This window comes from Xenopus tropicalis, chromosome 5 (genome assembly GCF_000004195.4).
Source record: "Xenopus tropicalis strain Nigerian chromosome 5, UCB_Xtro_10.0, whole genome shotgun sequence".
Classification (NCBI taxonomy): Eukaryota; Metazoa; Chordata; class Amphibia; order Anura; family Pipidae; genus Xenopus; species Xenopus tropicalis.
This window is the reverse complement of record NC_030681.2, coordinates 6292047-6315889: the sequence shown is the minus strand read 5'-3', so window position 1 is coordinate 6315889 and position 23843 is coordinate 6292047. Positions and strand designations below refer to the sequence as shown.

General features: G+C 45.5%; 2 protein-coding genes across 2 annotated transcripts in view; one reads left to right on the top strand and one right to left on the bottom strand.

Annotated features, from left to right (window-relative positions):
* alk (ALK receptor tyrosine kinase) overlaps nt 1–23843 on the top strand; it is a 185870-nt gene that overhangs the window by 2240 nt on the left and 159787 nt on the right. The window contains exon 2 of the mRNA XM_031902225.1: nt 13692–13844. Within this exon, the coding sequence (XP_031758085.1) occupies nt 13692–13844 (153 nt within the window). The remainder of the gene's footprint in view (nt 1–13691; nt 13845–23843) is intronic.
* On the bottom strand, nt 250–9661 carry LOC116410902 (protein kinase C theta type-like). Its single transcript, XM_031902494.1, has 9 exons — nt 9180–9661; nt 8496–8590; nt 4463–4630; nt 4028–4119; nt 3886–3948; nt 3566–3698; nt 2128–2289; nt 1888–2010; nt 250–1487 (listed from the first exon to the last, which is right to left on the bottom strand). The coding sequence occupies exons 1-9, from the start codon at nt 9631–9633 to the stop codon at nt 1305–1307; spliced, it is 1473 nt and encodes a 490-aa protein (XP_031758354.1). The 5' UTR covers nt 9634–9661; the 3' UTR covers nt 250–1304.

Genomic DNA, 23843 nt, shown 5'->3' with positions numbered 1-23843 from the left:
TAAATTAGGGAGGCACCGAACCCAGTTTTTTGGATTTGGCCGAACCCCTTAATCCATCCCAAGGGATTCTGCCGAATACCAAACCGAATCCTAATTAGCATCCGGAAGGGGTAAAAGTCAAAAGAAAATGTTTTCACACAGACATTTAACCCTTCCAAATCCTAATTAGCATATGCTATGTTCTAGGTGGCACTAATGTGGTGAATCTATTGAAAGTAAAATGCCAAAATGACTTTCCTTCTCCTTAAATTAACATTTATTGCTTAAATCCATCTTCTTCTCGGTTGACACGTTGGTGTTGATATCTGTTGCTAGTGAGCAGGAAAAACCAGGAAAAAAACAGGAAAAAACCCGGCCATAGGGCCCCCCCAGTTGCGGCCTGTGCCGGCTCCCTCCTACCGTTCTACAGCTGTGGCCTGTGCCGGCTCCCTCCTACCGTTCTACAGCTGTGGCCTGTGCCGGCTCCCTCCTACCGTTCTACAGCTGTGGCCTGTGCCGGCTCCCTCCTACCGTTCTACAGCTGTGGCCTGTGCCGGCTCCCTCCTACCGTTCTACAGCTGTGGCCTGTGCCGGCTCCCTCCTACCGTTCTACAGCTGTGGCCTGTGCCGGCTCCCTCCTACCGTTCTACAGCTGTGGCCTGTGCCGGCTCCCTCCTACCGTTCTACAGCTGTGGCCTGTGCCGGCTCCCTCCTACCGTTCTACAGCTGTGGCCTGTGCCGGCTCCCTCCTACCGTTCTACAGCTGTGGCCTGTGCCGGCTCCCTCCTACCGCTCTACAGCTGCGGCCTGTGCCGGCTCCCTCCTACCGCTCTACAGCTGTGGCCTGTGCCGGCTCCCTCCTACCGCTCTACAGCTGTGGCCTGTGCCGGCTCCCTCCTACCGTTCTACAGCTGTGGCCTGTGCCGGCTCCCTCCTACCGTTCTACAGCTGTGGCCTGTGCCGGCTCCCTCCTACCGTTCTACAGCTGTGGCCTGTGCGGCTCCCTCCTACCGTTCTACAGCTGTGGCCTGTGCCGACTCCCTCCTACCGCTCTACAGCTGTGGCCTGTGCCGGCTCCCTCCTACCGCTCTACAGCTGTGGCCTGTGCCGGCTCCCTCCTACCGTTCTACAGCTGTGGCCTGTGCCGGCTCCCTCCTACCGTTCTACAGCTGCGGCCTGTGCCGGCTCCCTCCTACCGCTCTACAGCTGTGGCCTGTGCCGGCTCCCTCCTACCGTTCTACAGCTGCGGCCTGTGCCGGCCCCCTCCTACCGCTCTATAGCTGCGGCCTGTGCCGGCTCCCTCCTACCGCTCTACAGCTGCCTCCTTATGTCTTCCCTTGTGCAGAATGGGAATCTGGATCTGATGATCCCGTGTCTCCCCATTCTTTACATACAAAGGATAATCCTTTAAAGTGAGCTTGTTGATCGGACGTGAATGGAGTCTTGTCTTTGTCGGAGCTGATCAGCGTCTTGTGCGGCACCGCGTCTGGTATGTCCTTTGCTGGAGGCTGAAAGAGGAAAAATTTGATGAGAAATAAAGAATGACTAATATCTCAATTTTGAATTATCTTCTTTACTAGCCACACCCATTCCAGCCCTCTCCTCAAACCTCCCTTAGCTGGTCCCACCATGGACCTCGCCCACCATGGACCTCCCCCACCATGGACCTCCCCCACCATGGACCTCCCCCACCATGGACCTCGCCCACCGTGGACCTCCCCCACCATGGACCTCCCCCACCATGGACCTCGCCCACCGTGGACCTCCCCCACCATGGACCTCTCGAGGAGGTGCTTTCTCCACATAGACCAAGACCACACATCATCATATCTCCGTGGATGTCATTCACTGTGGTCTGATGATATCAATGTAACTAAAGTAACCAAGATCGAGTTAGAAATGACTTACTAGTATCAAGGGAGAATCTATTTCTCTTGCCTCCAGGGCGTCCCAATTAATGGACGCAAAGAACGGATGATCCTTTATGGTGACGACAAAGTTCCTCCTTGCGACACGATTGTCACAGGTTAGCTATGAAATAAGAAAAGGGCAATTAATATCATAAAGAGTAAAGTAAAAGAGCTGACTTACCCTTTAAACCCCAGAGCTACAAACACTTGTGGCCTAACGAAGCCGCATTATACTCACCTTCTGGATAATGTCCCTGAGGTCAGAATCCAGGCCGTCTATACCTACTTTCGCCCTTGGATCTTCTATGTATATGGATGTCAGCTCAGTGGCCAAATAAAACAGCATTACTCCGAGTGAGTAATAATCCGCAGAGCAATCGTACACCTCCCGGCGGGTTAACTGCAAATGCACCAATGGGAGAAGCTTATTCACCTGACAGTTTATAGGTCATTTAAATGAATAATATATTTATATTAGTATTGTAGATTCCTTACTCCTTTCCTGATATATATTGCTATTAAAACATAATACAGGTATGGGACCTATTATCCAGAATGTTTGGGACCTGGGGTTTTCTGGATAAGGAATCTTTCCATAATTTGGATCTCCATAACTTGTCTGCTAAAAATCATTTAAATATTGAATAAACCCAATAGGGCTGTTCTGCCCCAATAAGGGGTAATTATATCTTAGTTGGGATCAAGTACAGGTACTGTTTTATTATTACAGAGAAAAGGGAATCATTTAACCATGAAATAAACCCAATAGGGCTGTTCTGCCCCAATAAGGGGTAATTATATCTTAGTTGGGATCAAGTACAGGTACTGTTTTATTATTACAGAGAAAAGGGAATCATTTAACCATTAAATAAACCCAATAGGGCTGTTCTGCCCCAATAAGGGGTAATTATATCTTAGTTGGGATCAAGTACAGGTACTGTTTTATTATTACAGAGAAAAGGGAATCATTTAACCATTAAATAAACCCAATAGGGCTGTTCTGCCCCAATAAGGGGTAATTATATCTTAGTTGGGATCAAGTACAGGTACTGTTTTATTATTACAGAGAAAAGGGAATCATTTAACCATTAAATAAACCCAATAGGGCTGTTCTGCCCCAATAAGGGGTAATTATATCTTAGTTGGGATCAAGTACAGGTACTGTTTTATTATTACAGAGAAAAGGGAATCATTTAACCATGAAATAAACCCAATAGGGCTGTTCTGCCCCCAATAAGGGGTAATTATATCTTAGTTGGGATCAAGTACAGGTACTGTTTTATTATTACAGAGAAAAGGGAATCATTTAACCATTAAATAAACCCAATAGGGCTGTTCTGCCCCCAATAAGGGGTAATTATATCTTAGTTGGGATCAAGTACAGGTACTGTTTTATTATTACAGAGAAAAGGGAATCATTTAACCATTAAATAAACCCAATAGGGCTGTTCTGCCCCAATAAGGGGTAATTATATCTTAGTTGGGATCAAGTACAGGTACTGTTTTATTATTACAGAGAAAAGGGAATCATTTTTTAAAAATTAGAATTATTTGCTTATAATGGAGTCTATGGGAGATGGCCTTTCCCTAATTTGGAACTTTCTGGGTAATGGGTTTCCGGATAAGGGATCCCACACCTGTAATAAGTAGAATAATAAGAGAAAATGGTCCCTTACCTCAGGAGCCTTGTACCCCCTTGTTCCCGCTCGGCCTTTGGCCAATCCATAGCGAGTCTGTACAGCGAGGCCGAAATCTGCTATTTTGATGTGACCGCTGCCATCAAGCAGAATATTTCCCAGTTTCAGGTCCCTGTAAGGAAAGATGGGAAGTCCTGTAAGTTATATGGGCAGTAAACACATGGCACTGGGTCAGCATTCCCGGGTTTATAAAATCCCCCAGGGCCAATCCCTAAACACCCATTGGGCAGAGGATTCCCACAGCACTATAGGGTAGGTATAGGAGTCCCAGCTGCCAATCAGGGGACAGTACTACTCACCGATGGATAATCAGCCGAGAATGCAGGAAATTCAGGCCGCAGATAACTTCTGCCGCTATGAACCTAATGAAGGGAAAACAGTTAATTAGAATGAAATTCAGTGTTTATATGCGACAGTCACCATTAATGCTTAGTTACCTACCTGATCTGCTCGATATCCATGGAGTTCCCATTAACGCAGAGATCGAATAAGCTCCCTCCGGCTGCATATTCCATCACAAAGTAAATGCTGTCCTGTTAGAGAAGAGAGAGACCAGGGGACGGGGGTTACAATACAGGAATGGGATAGAGAGTATGGGCAGTGCAACTCTATGGTTGGGTGGGAGATCATCCAAAGTATCAAGGCCTTCCTAATAAATAATATTGTAAAAGCTACAGGCATCTGAACTAGGTACGGCCCTGCTACTCGCACTATCTATCTGTCTGTCTATCTGTCTGTCTGTCTGTCTATCTGTCTGTCTATCTATCTATTTCTCTATTTATCTATCTATCATCTATCTATAATTAGCTCTTAGGGGATCTAGGGAACATTCTGTAGGGAAGAGAAGACAATAATAGAGACAAATGATGTTGGTACCTCAGTCTGAAAAGAACCAAACGCTCGAGTGAGGAACACACAGTCCTGGGCTAATTCCAGTATCTTCTTCTCAATTTTGGCGCTGCCCGTGTGGTTCAACAGTGGCCTCTTCTTGATTTGTTTCACTGCTACCCACTGTTCATTGAGAAGGTCTCGTGCCAGGAGGACCTGAAGGGGATAGAAAGGAGATAAAGTCAGGTGACCTCCTCGGGGACTTATAATATCCCTATATGTTACAATAGGGGGTACTTTATTCACTATATATTATAAGGAACTCCTCTGGGGCTTATAATATCCCTATATGTTACAATAGGGGGCACTTTATATTATAAGGAACTCCTCGGGGGCTTATATTATCCCTATATGTTACAATAGGGGGCACTTTATTCAATATATATTATAAGGAACTCCTCGGGGGCTTATAATATCCCTATATGTTACAATAGGGGGCACTTTATTCACTATATATTATAAGGAACTCCTCGGGGGCTTATAATATCCCTATATTATACAATAGGGGGTACTTTACTCACTATATATTATAAGGAACTCCTCGGGGGCTTATAATATCCCTATATGTTACAATAGGGGGCACTTTATTCACTATATATTATAAGGAACTCCTCGGGGGCTTATAATATCCCTATATGTTACAATAGGGGGCACTTTATTCACTATATATTATAAGGAACTCCTCGGGGGCTTATAATATCCCTATATGTTACAATAGGGGGCACTTTATTCACTATATATTATAAGGAACTCCTCGGGGGCTTATAATATCCCTATATGTTACAATAGGGGGCACTTTATTCACTATATATTATAAGGAACTCCTCGGGGGCTTATAATATCCCTATATGTTACAATAGGGGGCACTTTATTCACTATATATTATAAGGAACTCCTCGGGGGCTTATAATATCCCTATATTATACAATAGGGGGTACTTTATTCACTATATATTATAAGGAACTCCTCGGGGGCTTATAATATCCCTATATGTTACAATAGGGGGCACTTTATTCACTATATATTATAAGGAACTCCTCGGGGGCTTATAATATCCCTATATTGTACAATAGGGGGTACTTTATTCACTATATATTATAAGGAACTCCTCGGGGGCTTATAATATCCCTATATGTTACAATAGGGGGCACTTTATTCACTATATATTATAAGGAACTCCTCGGGGGCTTATAATATCCCTATATGTTACAATAGGGGGCACTTTATTCACTATATATTATAAGGAACTCCTCGGGGGCTTATAATATCCCTATATTATACAATAGGGGGTACTTTACTCACTATATATTATAAGGAACTCCTCGGGGGCTTATAATATCCCTATATGTTACAATAGGGGGCACTTTATTCACTATATATTATAAGGAACTCCTCGGGGGCTTATAATATCCCTATATTATACAATAGGGGGTACTTTACTCACTATATATTATAAGGAACTCCTCGGGGGCTTATAATATCCCTATATGTTACAATAGGGGGCACTTTATTCACTATATATTATAAGGAACTCCTCGGGGGCTTATAATATCCCTATATGTTACAATAGGGGGTACTTTATTCACCATATATTATAAGGAACTCCTCCGGGGCTTATAATATCCCTATATGTTATAATAGGGGGCACTTTATTCACTATATATTATAAGGAACTCCTCGGGGACTTATAATATCCCTATATGTTACAATAGGGGGTACTTTATTCACTATATATTATAAGGAACCCCTCGGGGACTTATAATATCCCTATATTGTACAATAGGGGGTACTTTATTCACTATATATTATAAGGAACTCCTCGGGGACTTAAAATACCCCTAATGGTTACAATATGGGGTACATTATTCACTATATATTATAAGGAACCCCTCGGGGGCTTATAATATCCCTATATGTTACAATAGGGGGTACTTTATTCACTATATATTATAAGGAACTCCTCTGGGACTTATAATATCCCTATATGTTACAATAGGGGGTACTTTATTCACTATATATTATAAGAAACTCCTCTGGGACTTATAATATCCCTATATGTTACAATAGGGGGTACTTTATTCACTATATATTATAAGGAACTCCTCGGGGGCTTATAATATCCCTATATGTTACAATAGGGGGCACTTTATTCACTATATATTATAAGGAACTCCCCGGGGGCTTATAATATCCCTATATGTTACAATAGGGGGCACTTTATTCACTATATATTATAAGGAACTCCTCGGGGGCTTATAATATCCCTATATTATACAATAGGGGGTACTTTACTCACTATATATTATAAGGAACTCCTCGGGGGCTTATAATATCCCTATATGTTACAATAGGGGGCACTTTATTCACTATATATTATAAGGAACTCCTCGGGGGCTTATAATATCCCTATATTATACAATAGGGGGTACTTTACTCACTATATATTATAAGGAACTCCTCGGGGGCTTATAATATCCCTATATGTTACAATAGGGGGCACTTTATTCACTATATATTATAAGGAACTCCTCGGGGGCTTATAATATCCCTATATTGTACAATAGGGGGTACTTTATTCACCATATATTATAAGGAACTCCTCCGGGGCTTATAATATCCCTATATGTTACAATAGGGGGCACTTTATTCACTATATATTATAAGGAACTCCTCGGGGACTTATAATATCCCTATATGTTACAATAGGGGGTACTTTATTCACTATATATTATAAGGAACCCCTCGGGGACTTATAATATCCCTATATTGTACAATAGGGGGTACTTTATTCACTATATATTATAAGGAACTCCTCGGGGACTTAAAATACCCCTAATGGTTACAATATGGGGTACATTATTCACTATATATTATAAGGAACCCCTCGGGGGCTTATAATATCCCTATATGTTACAATAGGGGGTACTTTATTCACTATATATTATAAGGAACTCCTCTGGGACTTATAATATCCCTATATGTTACAATAGGGGGCACTTTATTCACTATATATTATAAGGAACTCCTCGGGGACTTATAATATCCCTATATGTTACAATAGGGGGTACTTTATTCACTATATATTATAAGGAACTCCTCGGGGACTTATAATATCCCTATATGTTACAATAGGGGGTACTTTATTCACTATATATTATAAGGAACCCCTCGGGGGCTTATAATATCCCTATATGTTACAATAGGGGGCACTTTATTCACTATATATTATAAGGAACTCCTTGGGGGCTTATAATATCCCTATATGTTACAATAGGGGGCACTTTATTCACTATATATTATAAGGAACTCCTCGGGGGCTTATAATATCCCTATATGTTACAATAGGGGGCACTTTATTCACTATATATTATAAGGAACCCCTCCGGGGCTTATAATATCCCTATATGATACAATAGGGGGTACTTTATTCACTATATATTATAAGGAACTCCTCGGGGACTTATAATATCCCTATATGTTACAATAGGGGGTACTTTATTCACTATATATTATAAGGAACCCCTCGGGGGCTTATAATATCCCTATATGTTACAATAGGGGGCACTTTATTCATTATATATTATAAGGAACTCCTCTGTGACTTATAATATCCCTATATGTTACAATAGGGGGTACTTTATTCACTATATATTATAAGGAACTCCTCGGGGACTTATAATATCCCTATATGTTACAATAGGGGGTACTTTATTCACTATATATTATAAGGAACTCCTCTGTGACTTATAATATCCCTATATGTTACAATAGGGGGCACTTTATTCACTATATATTATAAGGAACTCCTCGGGGGCTTATAATATCCCTATTTGTTACAATAGGGGGTACTTTATTCACTATATATTATAAGGAACTCCTCGGGGGCTTATAATATCCCTATATTGTACAATAGGGGGCACTTTATTCACTATATTACTGACAGTAGGAGCTATGCTGTCCCATATTCAAGAAATGTGCATATTGATATTTAAATATGACAAGTTTTCTACACATAACGAACCTTTCCAAATGATCCTTTTCCAAGTACTTTATGGAAAGTGAATCTGCCGAGGCATAACGTCCGGTCAACAGGGATCGGAAGTTCGACTTCTGAACCTGAATAAAAAGATAAGTATTAGAAAGTACCAAAAAAACTGGAGCCTCCCCCCCCAACAACAACCAGATAGCAATGTAACCTGGGAAGGGGCAAAGTATTAAAATTAAATAAAATTTAAATTGAAGAGCAATTAGCGACATAAAAGCCAATGCAGAGAAGCTTTGCAGCGACAAACCCCAATGAAATCAGAAACTGAAGGTAAATCCCACTTCTCCCAATGACTTATTAGCTGATTAATTATTTATTGTAACTGTTTATATGAGCGGCTTATTATAGAGTCCCATCAGCTGTTTGTATTGCCCCATATAAGAAAGTCGTTCTGGCCTGGGCCCAGAACTGGATGGACTTTGGTCTTTTTTCAACCCAATTCAACTCTATGTAAATGGATTTAAAGATCAGCCGTTGTATAGAGTTTTCCCATTGGGGAGTGAGCGGCAGTTAAACGGCATTGGACGTTATTTGCCTGAACATAACCCAAAATGTACCCTGACTCTCTGTAGGGTGGGAAGGAAGGATAATAGGTAAGTTATATGTGAAATATCTATGGAACATTCTGGAATTTATCTATCTAGTTTAACTCCAACTTACTCGGTCCTGGTTGGGGGGTTTCTATACCCTCAGCACTGGGTACTGCACATTTGAGTCGTTTAATATGTATTTCTTCATTATCCTCTTCTGTTCTTGGGCGCTTCAATCCTTCCTTTGGGACAGAAACCTCTTTTTTCTCCAGTTCCAAACACGGTTCAACCAATGGGCTCGCCTGGGCAATCTCTTGCAGCTCGGGCATCGCCATGGTTGGTTCCGTTTGTGTTGGGCTGGGGGCAGCAAAGTAGGTTCTGCTCTTCTTTATGGAGATGCCGTGTCCCTCAGAGCTTTCCTCTCGCTCTCTCTTTCTAGGTGTGTCCATCTTCTCCTTCTGGTCATCACTTTTTTTCTCCGATTTTTTCCGTGTAGATAAAGTGAATGTAGCCTTCAGCTTTTTGTGAAAGTTTCTAAGGGCTGCAAAAAATCGGGCTTTAAAGCCCGATTTCTTGCTACTCATCTTAGTGATTGAACAGTCTATCAAAGTTAAAGAAATGCTAACACTCCTCCTCCTCTGATAGCACTGAGCACAACTGAGCCTGCACCAACTGTCACCGACTCTGTTGATGACATCACAATGCCTGTGCTTTGGTTGAGCTGTGATGTCACAATAGCAGCTGTGAGCTCAGTTCAGCCTGTGGAACAGTAGAACATTCCGCTCAGCTGGTACCTATTATCCTCAGTTCCATTTGCCCAGTGAAACAACAGACAAACCGAGTAGTAAATAAAAGTCATAAACAGAAAACAAAATGAGCACAAAAATAAGAATAAAACTTCCCATTTCCTATTGTAATATTCCCCATTAGACTTTTATTGCATTGGGAATTTTAATTGCACACAAGTTTTTCGCAAATCTGTCCCGTTTTGCTTTGCCAAAAAATTCATAAAACTGCTACAAAATGGTAAAAAATTTCCGCAGTGCGGCTAACGTCCGACTTTTTTTTTCAGCCGCAGCTTTTTTTTGACGCAACCACTAGTGATGAGCGAATCTGTCCCGTTTTGCCCAAAAAATTACAGACACTTCAAAATTCATCAAACGGCGAAAAATTAAGGAAATGCAAAAAATGACGCACACATAAAAAAAGTCACATGTCAAAAAAATTGGCACACGTGTAATTTTTTTTGCAAATTTTTTGATGCGTAATTTTTCGTATTTCGAGAATTTTTGGGTGTTTTGCGATATTTTTTGGCAAAGTGAAACAATTTTTCTTGACGTGATTCATTTTTTTATGTGCGCAACAATTTTTTTTATATTTTCAGAAGCGAGCAACTTTTTTTTGTCGCAAGGCACATTTTTTCCGCTGCGCCTGAAATCCGCTAATAGGCAAAACACAGAGATTCAACGCGAATCCATGGCCGCCGAACAGTTTCTGTTGCCACTAGTGACCACAACTTGTTTATTGCAGCCGTGGCTTTTGTGACTTTTTGCTGACTGACTGCAATAAGGGCCAGACTGGGGGGTGCAGGGCCCACCGGGACTTCTGCCTCAGATGCACCCCAATGGCCCCTGCCACCTTCTCTGTAATAATAAAACAGTACCTGTACTTGATCCCAACTAAGATATAATTACCCCTTATTGGGGCAGAACAGCCCTATTGGGTTTATTTAATGGTTAAATGATTCCCTTTTCTCTGTAATAATAAAACAGTACCTGTACTTGATCCCAACTAAGATATAATTACCCCTTATTGGGGCAGAACAGCCCTATTGGGTTTATTTCATGGTTAAATGAGTCCCTTTTCTCTGTAATAATAAAACAGTACCTGTACTTGATCCCAACTAAGATATAATTACCCCTTATTGGGGGCAGAACAGCCCTATTGGGTTTATTTAATGGTTAAATGAGTCCCTTTTCTCTGTAATAATAAAACAGTACCTGTACTTGATCCCAACTAAGATATAATTACCCCTTATTGGGGGCAGAACAGCCCTATTGGGTTTATTTAATGGTTAAACGATTCCTTTTTCTCTGTAATAATAAAACAGTACCTGTACTTGATCCCAACTAAGATATAATTACCCCTTATTGGGGCAGAACAGCCCTATTGGGTTTATTTCATGGTTAAATGATTCCCTTTTCTCTGTAATAATAAAACAGTACCTGTACTTGATCCCAACTAAGATATAATTACCCCTTATTGGGGCAGAACAGCCCTATTGGGTTTATTTCATGGTTAAATGATTCCCTTTTCTCTGTAATAATAAAACAGTACCTGTACTTGATCCCAACTAAGATATAATTACCCCTTATTGGGGGCAGAACAGCCCTATTGGGTTTATTTAATGGTTAAACGATTCCTTTTTCTCTGTAATAATAAAACAGTACCTGTACTTGATCCCAACTAAGATATAATTACCCCTTATTGGGGCAGAACAGCCCTATTGGGTTTATTTCATGGTTAAATGATTCCCTTTTCTCTGTAATAATAAAACAGTACCTGTACTTGATCCCAACTAAGATATAATTACCCCTTATTGGGGGCAGAACAGCCCTATTGGGTTTATTTAATGGTTAAATGATTCCCTTTTCTCTGTAATAATAAAACAGTACCTGTACTTGATCCCAACTAAGATATAATTACCCCTTATTGGGGCAGAACAGCCCTATTGGGTTTATTTAATGGTTAAATGATTCCCTTTTCTCTGTAATAATAAAACAGTACCTGTACTTGATCCCAACTAAGATATAATTACCCCTTATTGGGGGCAGAACAGCCCTATTGGGTTTATTTAATGGTTAAATGATTCCCTTTTCTCTGTAATAATAAAACAGTACCTGTACTTGATCCCAACTAAGATATAATTACCCCTTATTGGGGGCAGAACAGCCCTATTGGGTTTATTTAATGGTTAAATGATTCCCTTTTCTCTGTAATAATAAAACAGTACCTGTACTTGATCCCAACTAAGATATAATTACCCCTTATTGGGGCAGAACAGCCCTATTAGGAAACATGTATCAAAGTTAACAGGGAGCGCCTTTATACCAATTCCACTCCAGGCCACTAAGTGTTAAAGAGAAATCAGGTCGCCGCGCTGTAATGATGTGCCAGTGTGGGTCCGATGGGCATAGAGATACGCTGCACTCAGCATTAGAGCGCTCGGCCCTCTCTGTCAGTTCCTCTGCAGACGCATGAACTCCGGTTAAAGGAAAGAAGCGTCCGCGCATGTATATCCCTCCTTATTGCCTAATGCTGAATTCATTATGATAATACTTCTGATCAAGAGTAGGAAATGCTGGGTCATCAGACCAAATTGGAGCCTTGTTATTTTTCAAGCAGGTACAGGGTTAATATTAGGGATGCAACATATCCAGGATTCAGTTCGGGAATCTACGCTCCTGGGGGAACCAAATCCGAATGCTTAAAATCATATGACTTTTTGGCAAATAAACACGGAACATTTTTTATGTTTGAGTCCCCCGTGATAGATATGTGCTATCGCAAAGCTGCTCCGAAAAGCCTTTCCAATACAATAGGAATTGTTAGTGGGAAGCCATTCGCATTGCTTCGGTATCCCTCCTGCATGCAACTTTGTGCAACTTCGGAAAAAGAAGCGATGAAAGGGCTTTCCACTGGTGGCTCCTATTGTTGCTGGGGGAAAGCCATTTGTGAGCAGTTTGTTGCCTGTAATAGCAGAGATCTATTGTGGGCGAATCAACCACAACGTGGGTTCTTACCCTAAAGGTGCCCATACACGGGCCGATTCTAGCTGCTGATATTGGTCCCTTAGACCAATTCAGCAGCTTATTGGCCGTGTATGGGCACTAACGACGGGCCTGCCTGACCGATATCTGGCCTGAAATCGTCCAGATATCGATCGGGCAGTTTTAAAAATCAGTCGGATCGGGTACCGCACCGGCTCGTTGATGCGGTCCCCGAACCGACTGGGCCTATGCCCATCGTTCTAATTTAACCGTTTGGCCCCAGGGCCAAAAGACCGAATTAGTGTGATATCGCCCACCTATAGGTGGGGATATCGGGAGCAGATCCTTGCGTATGGCCACCTTTACCCTTTGGTTCAGTATTCCCACTTATTGTACAGCGCTGCAGAATAGGTTGGCGCTTTATAAATAAATGTTAATAATAATAAATATTCAGCCGAATCTTTCACAAGGGGTTCTGGGTCAGCTGAATCCGAAATTAGTGGATTGGGTGCATCCCTAGTTAATACCAATAGATGGAGCACATATCCCAGATTGAAATCTGGCAACTACTGGGCTACAGCCCCATAGCGGGGCCCCCCAGCCTAGTAAGCAGGAAAAAACACAAATATTCAGGAATAAAGCTACTTGTGCTGATGTTTTTTACCCAGGGTCAAACTGGGGGGTACAGGACCCACTGGGGCTACTGCTTCAGGGGTCCCTGTGGCGGTCTTTACACCCCCCGTCCGACCCCCTCTCCCGATCGCGCGTAGGGGAAACTTACCTTCAGCGCATTGGGGTAGGTGTCGCAGGTCAGCTCTTCCCCAAGAGCCCCTTCATTGTAACAAACTGACATATTTCCCCTTTATTTTCAGATTTTGACTGTAACTTCGAGTCTCCGTGTGATCTGGAGTATTCCCTGCCGCCATATGGCGCCAAAGCCTGGAGAATCGCCACCGCCGAGGAACTACTACAGCGCTACATTTTCAGCGGCCCCCCTGGCGATTACTCCGAGAATTCAACAACAGGTAGGCGCCAGGCCTGGGGGGGAGGGGCTGGGATTGCTATTCTATCCAATCAGATTTGATACATAGGTGCATAGTTATTTCCGAAGCGCAAGGTCCAACCATTCCCGGGGGCTACGTGGAGGTCAAGATGATTGTATCTCTTCTTCAGGCTTAAAGAGGTGGTTCACCTTTAAATTAACTCTACGGTTTGCAATTTTAGCAGCTAGGGTCTGGATTACCTTAGCAACCAGGCACGGGTTTGAGTGAGAGACTGGAATATAAACAGAAGGAGGCCTGGATAGAAAGAACGTAGTAAAAAATAACATTGTCGGCTCACAGTGCAAACGGTTTTGGCTGCTTTCAGCTAACCTATTGTTTCTCCTACTCCCATGTAACTGGAGGAGTCCCAAGCCGGACTTGGATTTCTTACTATTGAGTGCTATTCTGATACCTACTGGGAGCTGCTATCTTGCTCCCTTCCCATTGTTCTGCTGATCGGCTGCTGGGGGTGAGGGGGGGGATATCACTCCAACTTGCAGCGCAGCAGTAAAGTGTGCCTGAGTCTGAGCTTTCAGCCAGCGCTACACATTAGAACTGCTTTCAGCTAACCTATTGTTTCTCCTACTCCCATGTAACTGGAGGAGTCCCAAGCCGGACTTGGATTTCTTACTATTGAGTGCTATTCTGATACCTACTGGGAGCTGCTATCTTGCTCCCTTCCCATTGTTCTGCTGATTGGCTGCTGGGGGTGAGGGGGGGGGATATCACTCCAACTTGCAGTACAGCAGTAAAGTGTGACCTTGGTCAGTTACATCCCTGCCACTATAAGGGCCTGCAATCTGGATTATTGGGTGGGAATATGACGTGTAAAGTCGTTTCTCTGATGTGTAGGTTCATGAAATGTGCAATAACGGGTGTGAAAAAGTCATTTCCAGACAAGTCGCTCCCATTCACACGTGTGCAAATCAGACCACGGATGTGACTGGACCTGTCCTGTTATATTTAATAGGGGTCTGTATGAATGAAACCAAAGCACGCAAAGCTGTATGTTTCTCGCTATCGTTAGTCGCCAATTGGCAGCGTATCCGGCAGGCTGCAATGTGATTTATTGTGGGGCTCATTATGGGCTCTGTATTCCCTGCGTCTGTTTATTTTATTTATCCTTCTAACTGAGCCTGGAATAATGGCGGCACAATGTTATGGAAATCTCAATACTCCCCCTCAGTAACAGTGTCGCCCACTGTGTCACCCACTGTGTCACCCACTGTGTCACCCACTGTGTCTCCATTTACAGCCCTGTATGCCACGGGAATCTGCAAACTAACAAGTGTAGCCCCTTCCATCCAAATTTACCCCCTTTCCACCTATTGTTGTATTGCTCCCTTAAATTAAATTATTTATTAAACTAAATATTTTGGAATAAGTGTCACTTAATTTTGGCACATCTGGATCCTGCAACTTTTGACCACTCTTCTTGGCAAACTTTCCATGGAAGTATTGGGGAACGGCAGTTTACAAGTTCTGTCATGGATTCTTTGGCTTGGGCCTGGGCATGGGCATGGGCTTGGGTCTGGGTATGGGCTTGGGTCTGGGCTTGGGCATGGGCTTGGGTATGGGCTTGGGTCTGGGCTTGGGCATGGGCTTGGGTCTGGGCATGGGCTTGGGTCTGGGCATGGGCTTGGGTATGGGCTTGGGTCTGGGCTTGGGCCTGGGCTTGGGCATGGGTCTGGGCTTGGGTCTGGGCTTGGGCATGGGCTTGGGCCTGGGCTTGGGTCTGGGCTTGGGTCTGGGCTTGGGCATGGGCTTGGGTCTGGGCTTGGGCAAGGGTCTGGGCTTGGGCAAGGGTCTGGGCTTGGGTCTGGGCTTGGGTCTGGGCTTGGGCCTGGGCTTGGGCATGGGCTTTGGCTTGGGCCTGGGCTTGGGCATGGGCTTGGGTCTGGGCTTGGGCTTGGGTCTGGGCTTGGGCATGGGCTTGGGTCTGGGCTTGGGCATGGGCTTGGGTTTGGGCTCGGGCCTGAGCTTTCATTGGTCCATTCTAAGAGTGAAGACACACTGAGCTACTAGTAGCAGCTACTTGTCACGGCTACAGAAACAGACAATGCAGATCATTTACTGATAATTGTCTCTACGTGTGTTTAGCAGGGGCAATTCTTATTAGTATTAGTCTATGGCAGGGGATTTTCTGGAGTTTAGTAGCCGTGACAAGTAGCTGCTACTAAGTTTTTTGTTTTCCAAAGCCACGCAAAGTTGCCTGCAGGAGGAAACCCGAAGCAATTCCTTTCCACCAGAAATGGGTGAATAAACAATGAAAAGGGAATGTTTTTTTATAGCTTCATTGGAAAAGGCAAATTCTCAGTATTGGGAAGTGACCCTGTGGGTATCCCGGATAATGTATACGGCATTGGTAATGGGACCCTTCAGCCAGTGGCGGCCAAGCCTGCCAGAGCCTATACTGAACCCTACACTGGTGACTGGGCCTTTGCTTGCCCTTTGACTTGCACATTCAGCTTTTGGGTTTGATTAATGTTGGCTAAAGGCTCTTAATGTTATGTGCTGAAATAGCCTAAAACAACAGGCAAGGAGGGCGCGCCAGGCTGAAAGCCGTATTTCACCGCAACTTTAATACCAGGAAGGATTTTATTCCTAATGTCGGCAATGCCATATAATAGATAAATAGGTGCCGCCGCAGCGTCTCATTGCTGTGACTGCCTGTAACACACAGATAGATGTCTCGGGGAGATTGGAGATGTCACGAAGATGAAAGCCGGGCCCTCATTCCCAGGGAAAGGCCTTCATTTCCATTCTGATACATTTCTGTCTGCAAATCCTCCAGCTTGGCTAATGCGGCCAATCATTCCCACAGACAGCGAGACGGGCAGTCGGATATACCGGGACTGACAGACAGACAGACAGAGAGATGTGATGGTGAATATGGAAGGTGAATAATTATCATTATTCTGTATTAATATAATGTAGCACTGACCTATTACAGAGATTATACATCTTTCCCATCAGTCCCTGCCCCAGTGAGCTTACAATCTAATGTCCCTATCACATTCCCATCAGTCCCTGCCCCAGTGAGCTTACAATCTAAGGCCCCTATCACGTCCCCATCAGTCCCTGTCCCAGTGATCTTACAATCTAAAGTCCCTATCACGTTCCTATTAGTCCCTGCCCAGTGAGCTTACAATCTAAGGTCCCTATCACGTTCCCATCAGTCCCTGCCCCAGTGAGCTTACAATCTAAGGTCTCTATTCCATTCCCATCAGTCCCTGCCCCAGTGAGCTTACAATCTAAGGTCCCTATCCCATTCCCATCAGTCCCTGCCCCAGTGAGCTTACAATCTAAGGTCCCTATCACATTCCCATCAGTCCCTGCCCCAGTGAGCTTACAATCTAAGGTCCCTATCCCATTCCCATCAGTCCCTGCCCCAGTGAGCTTACAATCTAAGGTCCCTATCACATTCCCATCAGTCCCTGCCCCAGTGAGCTTACAATCTAAGGTCCCTATCACGTTCCTATCAGTCCCTGCCCAGTGAGCTTACAATCTAAGGTCCCTATCACATTCCCATCAGTCCCTGCCCCAGTGAGCTTACAATCTAAGGTCTCTATCCCATTCCCATCAGTCCCTGCCCCAGTGAGCTTACAATCTAAGGTCCCTATCACGTTCCCATCAGTCCCTGCCCCAGTGAGCTTACAATCTAAGGTCCCTATCCCATTCCCATCAGTCCCTGCCCCAGTGAGCTTACAATCTAAGGTCCCTATCACATTCCCATCAGTCCCTGCCCCAGTGAGCTTACAATCTAAGGTCCCTATCACGTTCCCATCAGTCCCTGCCCCAGTGAGCTTACAATCTAAGGTCCCTATCCCATTCCCATCAGTCCCTGCCCCAGTGAGCTTACAATCTAAGGTCCCTATCACATTCCCATCAGTCCCTGCCCCAGTGAGCTTACAATCTAAGGTCCCTATCACATTCCCATCAGACCCTGCCCCAGTGGAGCTTACAATCTAAGGTCCCTATCACATTCCCATCAGGCCCTGCCCCAGTGAGCTTACAATCTAAGGTCCCTATCACATTCCCATCAGTCCCTGCCCTAGTGAGCTTACAATCTAAGGTCCCTATCACATTCCCATCAGGCCCTGCCCCAGTGAGCTTACAATCTAAGGTCCCTATCACATTCCCATCAGCCCCTGCCCCAGTGAGCTTACAATCTAAGGTCCCTATCCCATTCCCATCAGTCCCTGCCCCAGTGAGCTTACAATCTAAGGTTCCTATCCCATTCCCATCAGTCCCTGTCCCAGTGAGCTTACAATCTAAGGTCCCTATCACATTCCCATCAGTCCCTGCCCCAGTGGAGCTTACAATCTAAGCTCCCTATCACATTCCCATCAGTCCCTGCCCCAGTGAGCTTACAATCTAAGGACCCTATCACATTATAAGGCCCCTATCACCAGAGATATAATGACTGAAAGGCCATTTAACCCTGTATTATTTACTTAGAAAGGCCTGAGTATTTCCAAAACCGCCAGAACGCTGCGCTCACTTAGGCGCATTGCCAGGGGTCGTTCCTCAGTAGACAAAGGGCATTAAGGGTGAGGTTAGCCGTGCTTTGCTAGCCCTGTATCCATAGGAATGTTTGATTGATTCTCAACGTCATGGACCAAGGGATGTAAAGATGGGAGTAAAGGGAGTAAAGATGATTATTTTCTAACTCATTAAACTTGTTTCTCTTCCCACTGCCCCTGTATAACGCTTCCCACTGCCCCTGTATAACGCTTCCCACTGCCCCTGTATAACGCTTCCCTGTGCCCCTGTATAACGCTTCCCTGTGCCCCTGTATAACGCTTTCCACTGCCCCTGTATAACGCTTCCCTGTGCCCCTGTATAACGCTTCCCTGTGCCCCTGTATAACGCTTCCCTGTGCCCCTGTATAACGCTTCCCTGTGCCCCTGTATAACGCTTCCCTGTGCCCCTGTATAACGCTTCCCTGTGCCCCTGTATAACGCTTCCCTGTGCCCCTGTATAACTCTTCCCTGTGCCCCTGTATAACGCTTCCCACTGCCCCTGTATAACGCTTCCCACTGCCCCTGTATAACGCTTCCCTGTGCCCCTGTATAACGCTTCCCTGTGCCCCTGTATAACGCTTCCCACTGCCCCTGTATAACGCTTCCCTGTGCCCCTGTATAACGCTTCCCTGTGCCCCTGTATAACGCTTCCCTGTGCCCCTGTATAACGCTTCCCTGTGCCCCTGTATAACGCTTCCCACTGCCCCTGTATAACGCTTCCCTGTGCCCCTGTATAACGCTTCCCTGTGCCCCTGTATAACGCTTCCCTGTGCCCCTGTATAACGCTTCCCTGTGCCCCTGTATAACGCTTCCCTGTGCCCCTGTATAACGCTTCCCTGTGCCCCTGTATAACGCTTCCCTGTGCCCCTGTATAACGCTTCCCTGTGCCCCTGTATAACTCTTCCCTGTGCCCCTGTATAACGCTTCCCACTGCCCCTGTATAACGCTTCCCACTGCCCCTGTATAACGCTTCCCACTGCCCCTGTATAACGGTTCCCTGTGCCCCTGTATAACGCTTCCCTGTGCCCCTGTATAACGCTTCCCTGTGCCCCTGTATAACGCTTCCCTGTGCCCCTGTATAACGCTTCCCTGTGCCCCTGTATAACGCTTCCCTGTGCCCAAGGCTTGCGGAATGTCAGCAGAATGGTTGGATAATGTGATTTCTTGGTGCCCAGAAGAGCTGCTCCCAAGACCTTACACTATAGAGATGGTAGGAAACTGATAGAGAAACATGAAAGAATAATAGGAAGGGAGTGTGGGGAATACAGCACTGACTTGTATTAAATGACGGGTATACAATGAGGATCTGATGAGTAGGAGAGAGAATCCCATGGAAGTAAAGTAATGTATTAAGCGCATCAATAGGGAGAAGCCGGGGTACAGGGGACTGGGGTTTCATTACTGGAGTACAATGTATGGTACCTGGGTAATACTGAGGTTGTAAATAGGTTATGGTGACTAGTGGGGGACCTAGAGCAGGGGCTGATACATAGTAAGGGTGAGATACATAGGGGTGCACTGGTCCCAGTAACGTGTAGGGTAGGGCTTGTTATTGGGAGCTATGGAAGGAAATGTAAAGATCCTGGAAAGGATAGAAACTGCCTATTGAGGAATCCTCCTCATACAGATAGGGAGCTCACTGGAACTGATGACACCCCCTCCCTATGAAAGAACTGATGGGACCCCCTTCCTATTAAAGAACTAATGGGACCCCCTCCCTATGAAAGAACTGATGGGACCCCCTCCCTATGAAAGAACTGATGGGACCCCCTCCCTATGAAAGAACTAATGGGACCCCCTTCCTATGAAAGAACTGATGGGACCCCCTTCCTATGAAAGAACTGATGGGACCCCCTTCCTATGAAAGAACTGATGGGACCCCCTTCCTATGAAAGAACTGATGGGACCCCCTCCCTATGAAAGAACTGATGGGACCCCCTTCCTATGAAAGAACTGATGGGACCCCCACCCCATTTAAAAACTGATGGGACCCCCTTCCTATGAAAGAACTGATGGGACCCCCTTCCTATTAAAGAACTGATGGGACCCCCTTCCTATGAAAGAACTGATGGGACCCCCTTCCTATGAAAGAACTGATGGGACCCCCTCCCTGTGAAAGAACTGATGGGACCCCCTCCCTATGAAAGAACTGATGGGACCCCCTTCCTATGAAAGAACTAATGGGACCCCCTTCCTATGAAAGAACTGATGGGACCCCCTCCCTATGAAAGAACTAATGGGACCCCCTTCCTATGAAAGAACTGATGGGACCCCCTTCCTATCAAAGAACTGATGGGACCCCCACCCCATTTAAGAACTGATGGGAACCCCTCCCTATGAAAGAACTGATGGGACCCCCTTCCTATGAAAGAACTAATGGGACCCCCTTCCTATGAAAGAACTGATGGGACCCCCTCCCTATGAAAGAACTGATGGGACCCCCTTCCTATGAAAGAACTAATGGGACCCCCTCCCTATGAAAGAACTGATGGACCCCCTTCCTATGAAAGAACTAATGGGACCCCCTTCCTATGAAAGAACTGATGGGACCCCCTCCCTATGAAAGAACTGATGGGACCCCCTTCCTATGAAAGAACTGATGGGACCCCCACCCCATTTAAGAACTGATGGGAACCCCTCCCTATGAAAGAACTGATGGAACCCCCTTCCTATGAAAGAACTGATGGGACCCCCTTCCTATGAAAGAACTGATGGGACCCCCTCCCTATGAAAGAACTGATGGGACCCCCTTCCTATGAAAGAACTGATGGGACCCCCTCCCTATGAAAGAACTGATGGGACCCCCTCCCTATGAAAGAACTGATGGGACCCCCTCCCTATGAAAGAACTGATGGGACCCCCTCCCTATGAAAGAACTGATGGGACCCCCTCCCTATGAAAGAACTGATGGGACCCCCACCCTATGAAAGAACTGATGGGACCCCCTTCCTATGAAAAAACTGATGGGACCCCTCCCTATGAAAGAACTGATGGGACCCCCTTCCTATGAAAGAACTGATGGGACCCCCTCCCTATGAAAGAACTGATGGGACCCCCTTCCTATGAAAGAACTGATGGGGACCCCCACCCCATTTAAAAACTGATGGGACCCCCTTCCTATGAAAGAACTGATGGGACCCCCTTCCTATTAAAGAACTGATGGGACCCCCTTCCTATGAAAGAACTGATGGGACCCCCTTCCTATGAAAGAACTGATGGGACCCCCTCCCTGTGAAAGAACTGATGGGACCCCCTCCCTATGAAAGAACTGATGGGACCCCCTTCCTATGAAAGAACTAATGGGACCCCCTTCCTATGAAAGAACTGATGGGACCCCCTCCCTATGAAAGAACTAATGGGACCCCCTTCCTATGAAAGAACTGATGGGACCCCCTTCCTATCAAAGAACTGATGGGACCCCCACCCCATTTAAGAACTGATGGGAACCCCTCCCTATGAAAGAACTGATGGGACCCCCTTCCTATGAAAGAACTAATGGGACCCCCTTCCTATGAAAGAACTGATGGGACCCCCTCCCTATGAAAGAACTGATGGGACCCCCTTCCTATGAAAGAACTAATGGGACCCCCTCCCTATGAAAGAACTGATGGGACCCCCTTCCTATGAAAGAACTAATGGGACCCCCTTCCTATGAAAGAACTGATGGGACCCCCTCCCTATGAAAGAACTGATGGGACCCCCTTCCTATGAAAGAACTGATGGGACCCCCACCCCATTTAAGAACTGATGGGAACCCCTCCCTATGAAAGAACTGATGGAACCCCCTTCCTATGAAAGAACTGATGGGACCCCCTTCCTATGAAAGAACTGATGGGACCCCCTCCCTATGAAAGAACTGATGGGACCCCCTTCCTATGAAAGAACTGATGGGACCCCCTCCCTATGAAAGAACTGATGGGACCCCCTCCCTATGAAAGAACTGATGGGACCCCCTCCCTATGAAAGAACTGATGGGACCCCCTCCCTATGAAAGAACTGATGGGACCCCCTCCCTATGAAAGAACTGATGGGACCCCCTCCCTATGAAAGAACTGATGGGACCCCCTCCCTATGAAAAAACTGATGGGACCCCCTCCCTATGAAAGAACTGATGGGACCCCCTTCCTATGAAAGAACTGATGGGACCCCCTCCCTATGAAAGAACTGATGGAACCCCCTTCCTATGAAAGAACTGATGGGACCCCCTTCCTATGAAAGAACTGATGGGACCCCCTCCCTGTGAAAGAACTGATGGGACCCCCACCCCATTTAAAAACTGATGGGACCCCCTTCCTATGAAAGAACTGATGGGACCCCCTTCCTATTAAAGAACTGATGGGACCCCCTTCCTATGAAAGAACTGATGGGACCCCCTTCCTATGAAAGAACTGATGGGACCCCCTCCCTGTGAAAGAACTGATGGGACCCCCTCCCTATGAAAGAACTGATGGGACCCCCTTCCTATGAAAGAACTAATGGGACCCCCTTCCTATGAAAGAACTGATGGGACCCCCTCCCTATGAAAGAACTAATGGGACCCCCTTCCTATGAAAGAACTGATGGGACCCCCTTCCTATCAAAGAACTGATGGGACCCCCACCCCATTTAAGAACTGATGGGAACCCCTCCCTATGAAAGAACTGATGGGACCCCCTTCCTATGAAAGAACTAATGGGACCCCCTTCCTATGAAAGAACTGATGGGACCCCCTCCCTATGAAAGAACTGATGGGACCCCCTTCCTATGAAAGAACTAATGGGACCCCCTCCCTATGAAAGAACTGATGGGACCCCCTTCCTATGAAAGAACTAATGGGACCCCCTTCCTATGAAAGAACTGATGGGACCCCCTCCCTATGAAAGAACTGATGGGACCCCCTTCCTATGAAAGAACTGATGGGACCCCCACCCCATTTAAGAACTGATGGGAACCCCTCCCTATGAAAGAACTGATGGGACCCCCTCCCTATGAAAGAACTGATGGGACCCCCTTCCTATGAAAGAACTGATGGGACCCCCTTCCTATGAAAGAACTGATGGGACCCCCTTCCTATGAAAGAACTGATGGGACCCCCTCCCTATGAAAGAACTGATGGGGCCCCCTTCCTATGAAAGAACTGATGGGACCCCCTCTCTATGAAAGAACTGATGGGACCCCCTTCCTATGAAAGAACTGATGGGACCCCCTTCCTATGAAAGAACTGATGGGACCCCCTTCCTATGAAAGAACTGATGGGACCCCCTCCCTATGAAAGAACTGATGGGGCCCCCTTCCTATGAAAGAACTGATGGGACCCCCTTCCTATTAAAGAACTGATGGGACCCCCTTCCTATGAAAGAACTGATGGGACCCCCTTCCTATGAAAGAACTGATGGGACCCCCTTCCTATTAAAGAACTGATGGGACCCCCTCCCTATGAAAGAACTGATGGAACCCCCTTCCTATGAAAGAACTG

Bases quoted from the DNA above. Each gene is read 5' to 3' on its own strand.
- LOC116410902 (XM_031902494.1), bottom strand. From the start codon at position 9,633: ATGAGTAGCAAGAAATCGGGCTTTAAAGCCCGATTTTTTGCAGCCCTT. The intron at 3,699-3,885 runs GTGAGTAGTACT...CTTTCCTTACAG, and splicing joins TCTCGGCTGATTATCCATCG to GGACCTGAAACTGGGAAATA. The intron at 2,011-2,127 runs GTGAGTATAATG...CTTATTTCATAG, and splicing joins TCAGGGACATTATCCAGAAG to CTAACCTGTGACAATCGTGT.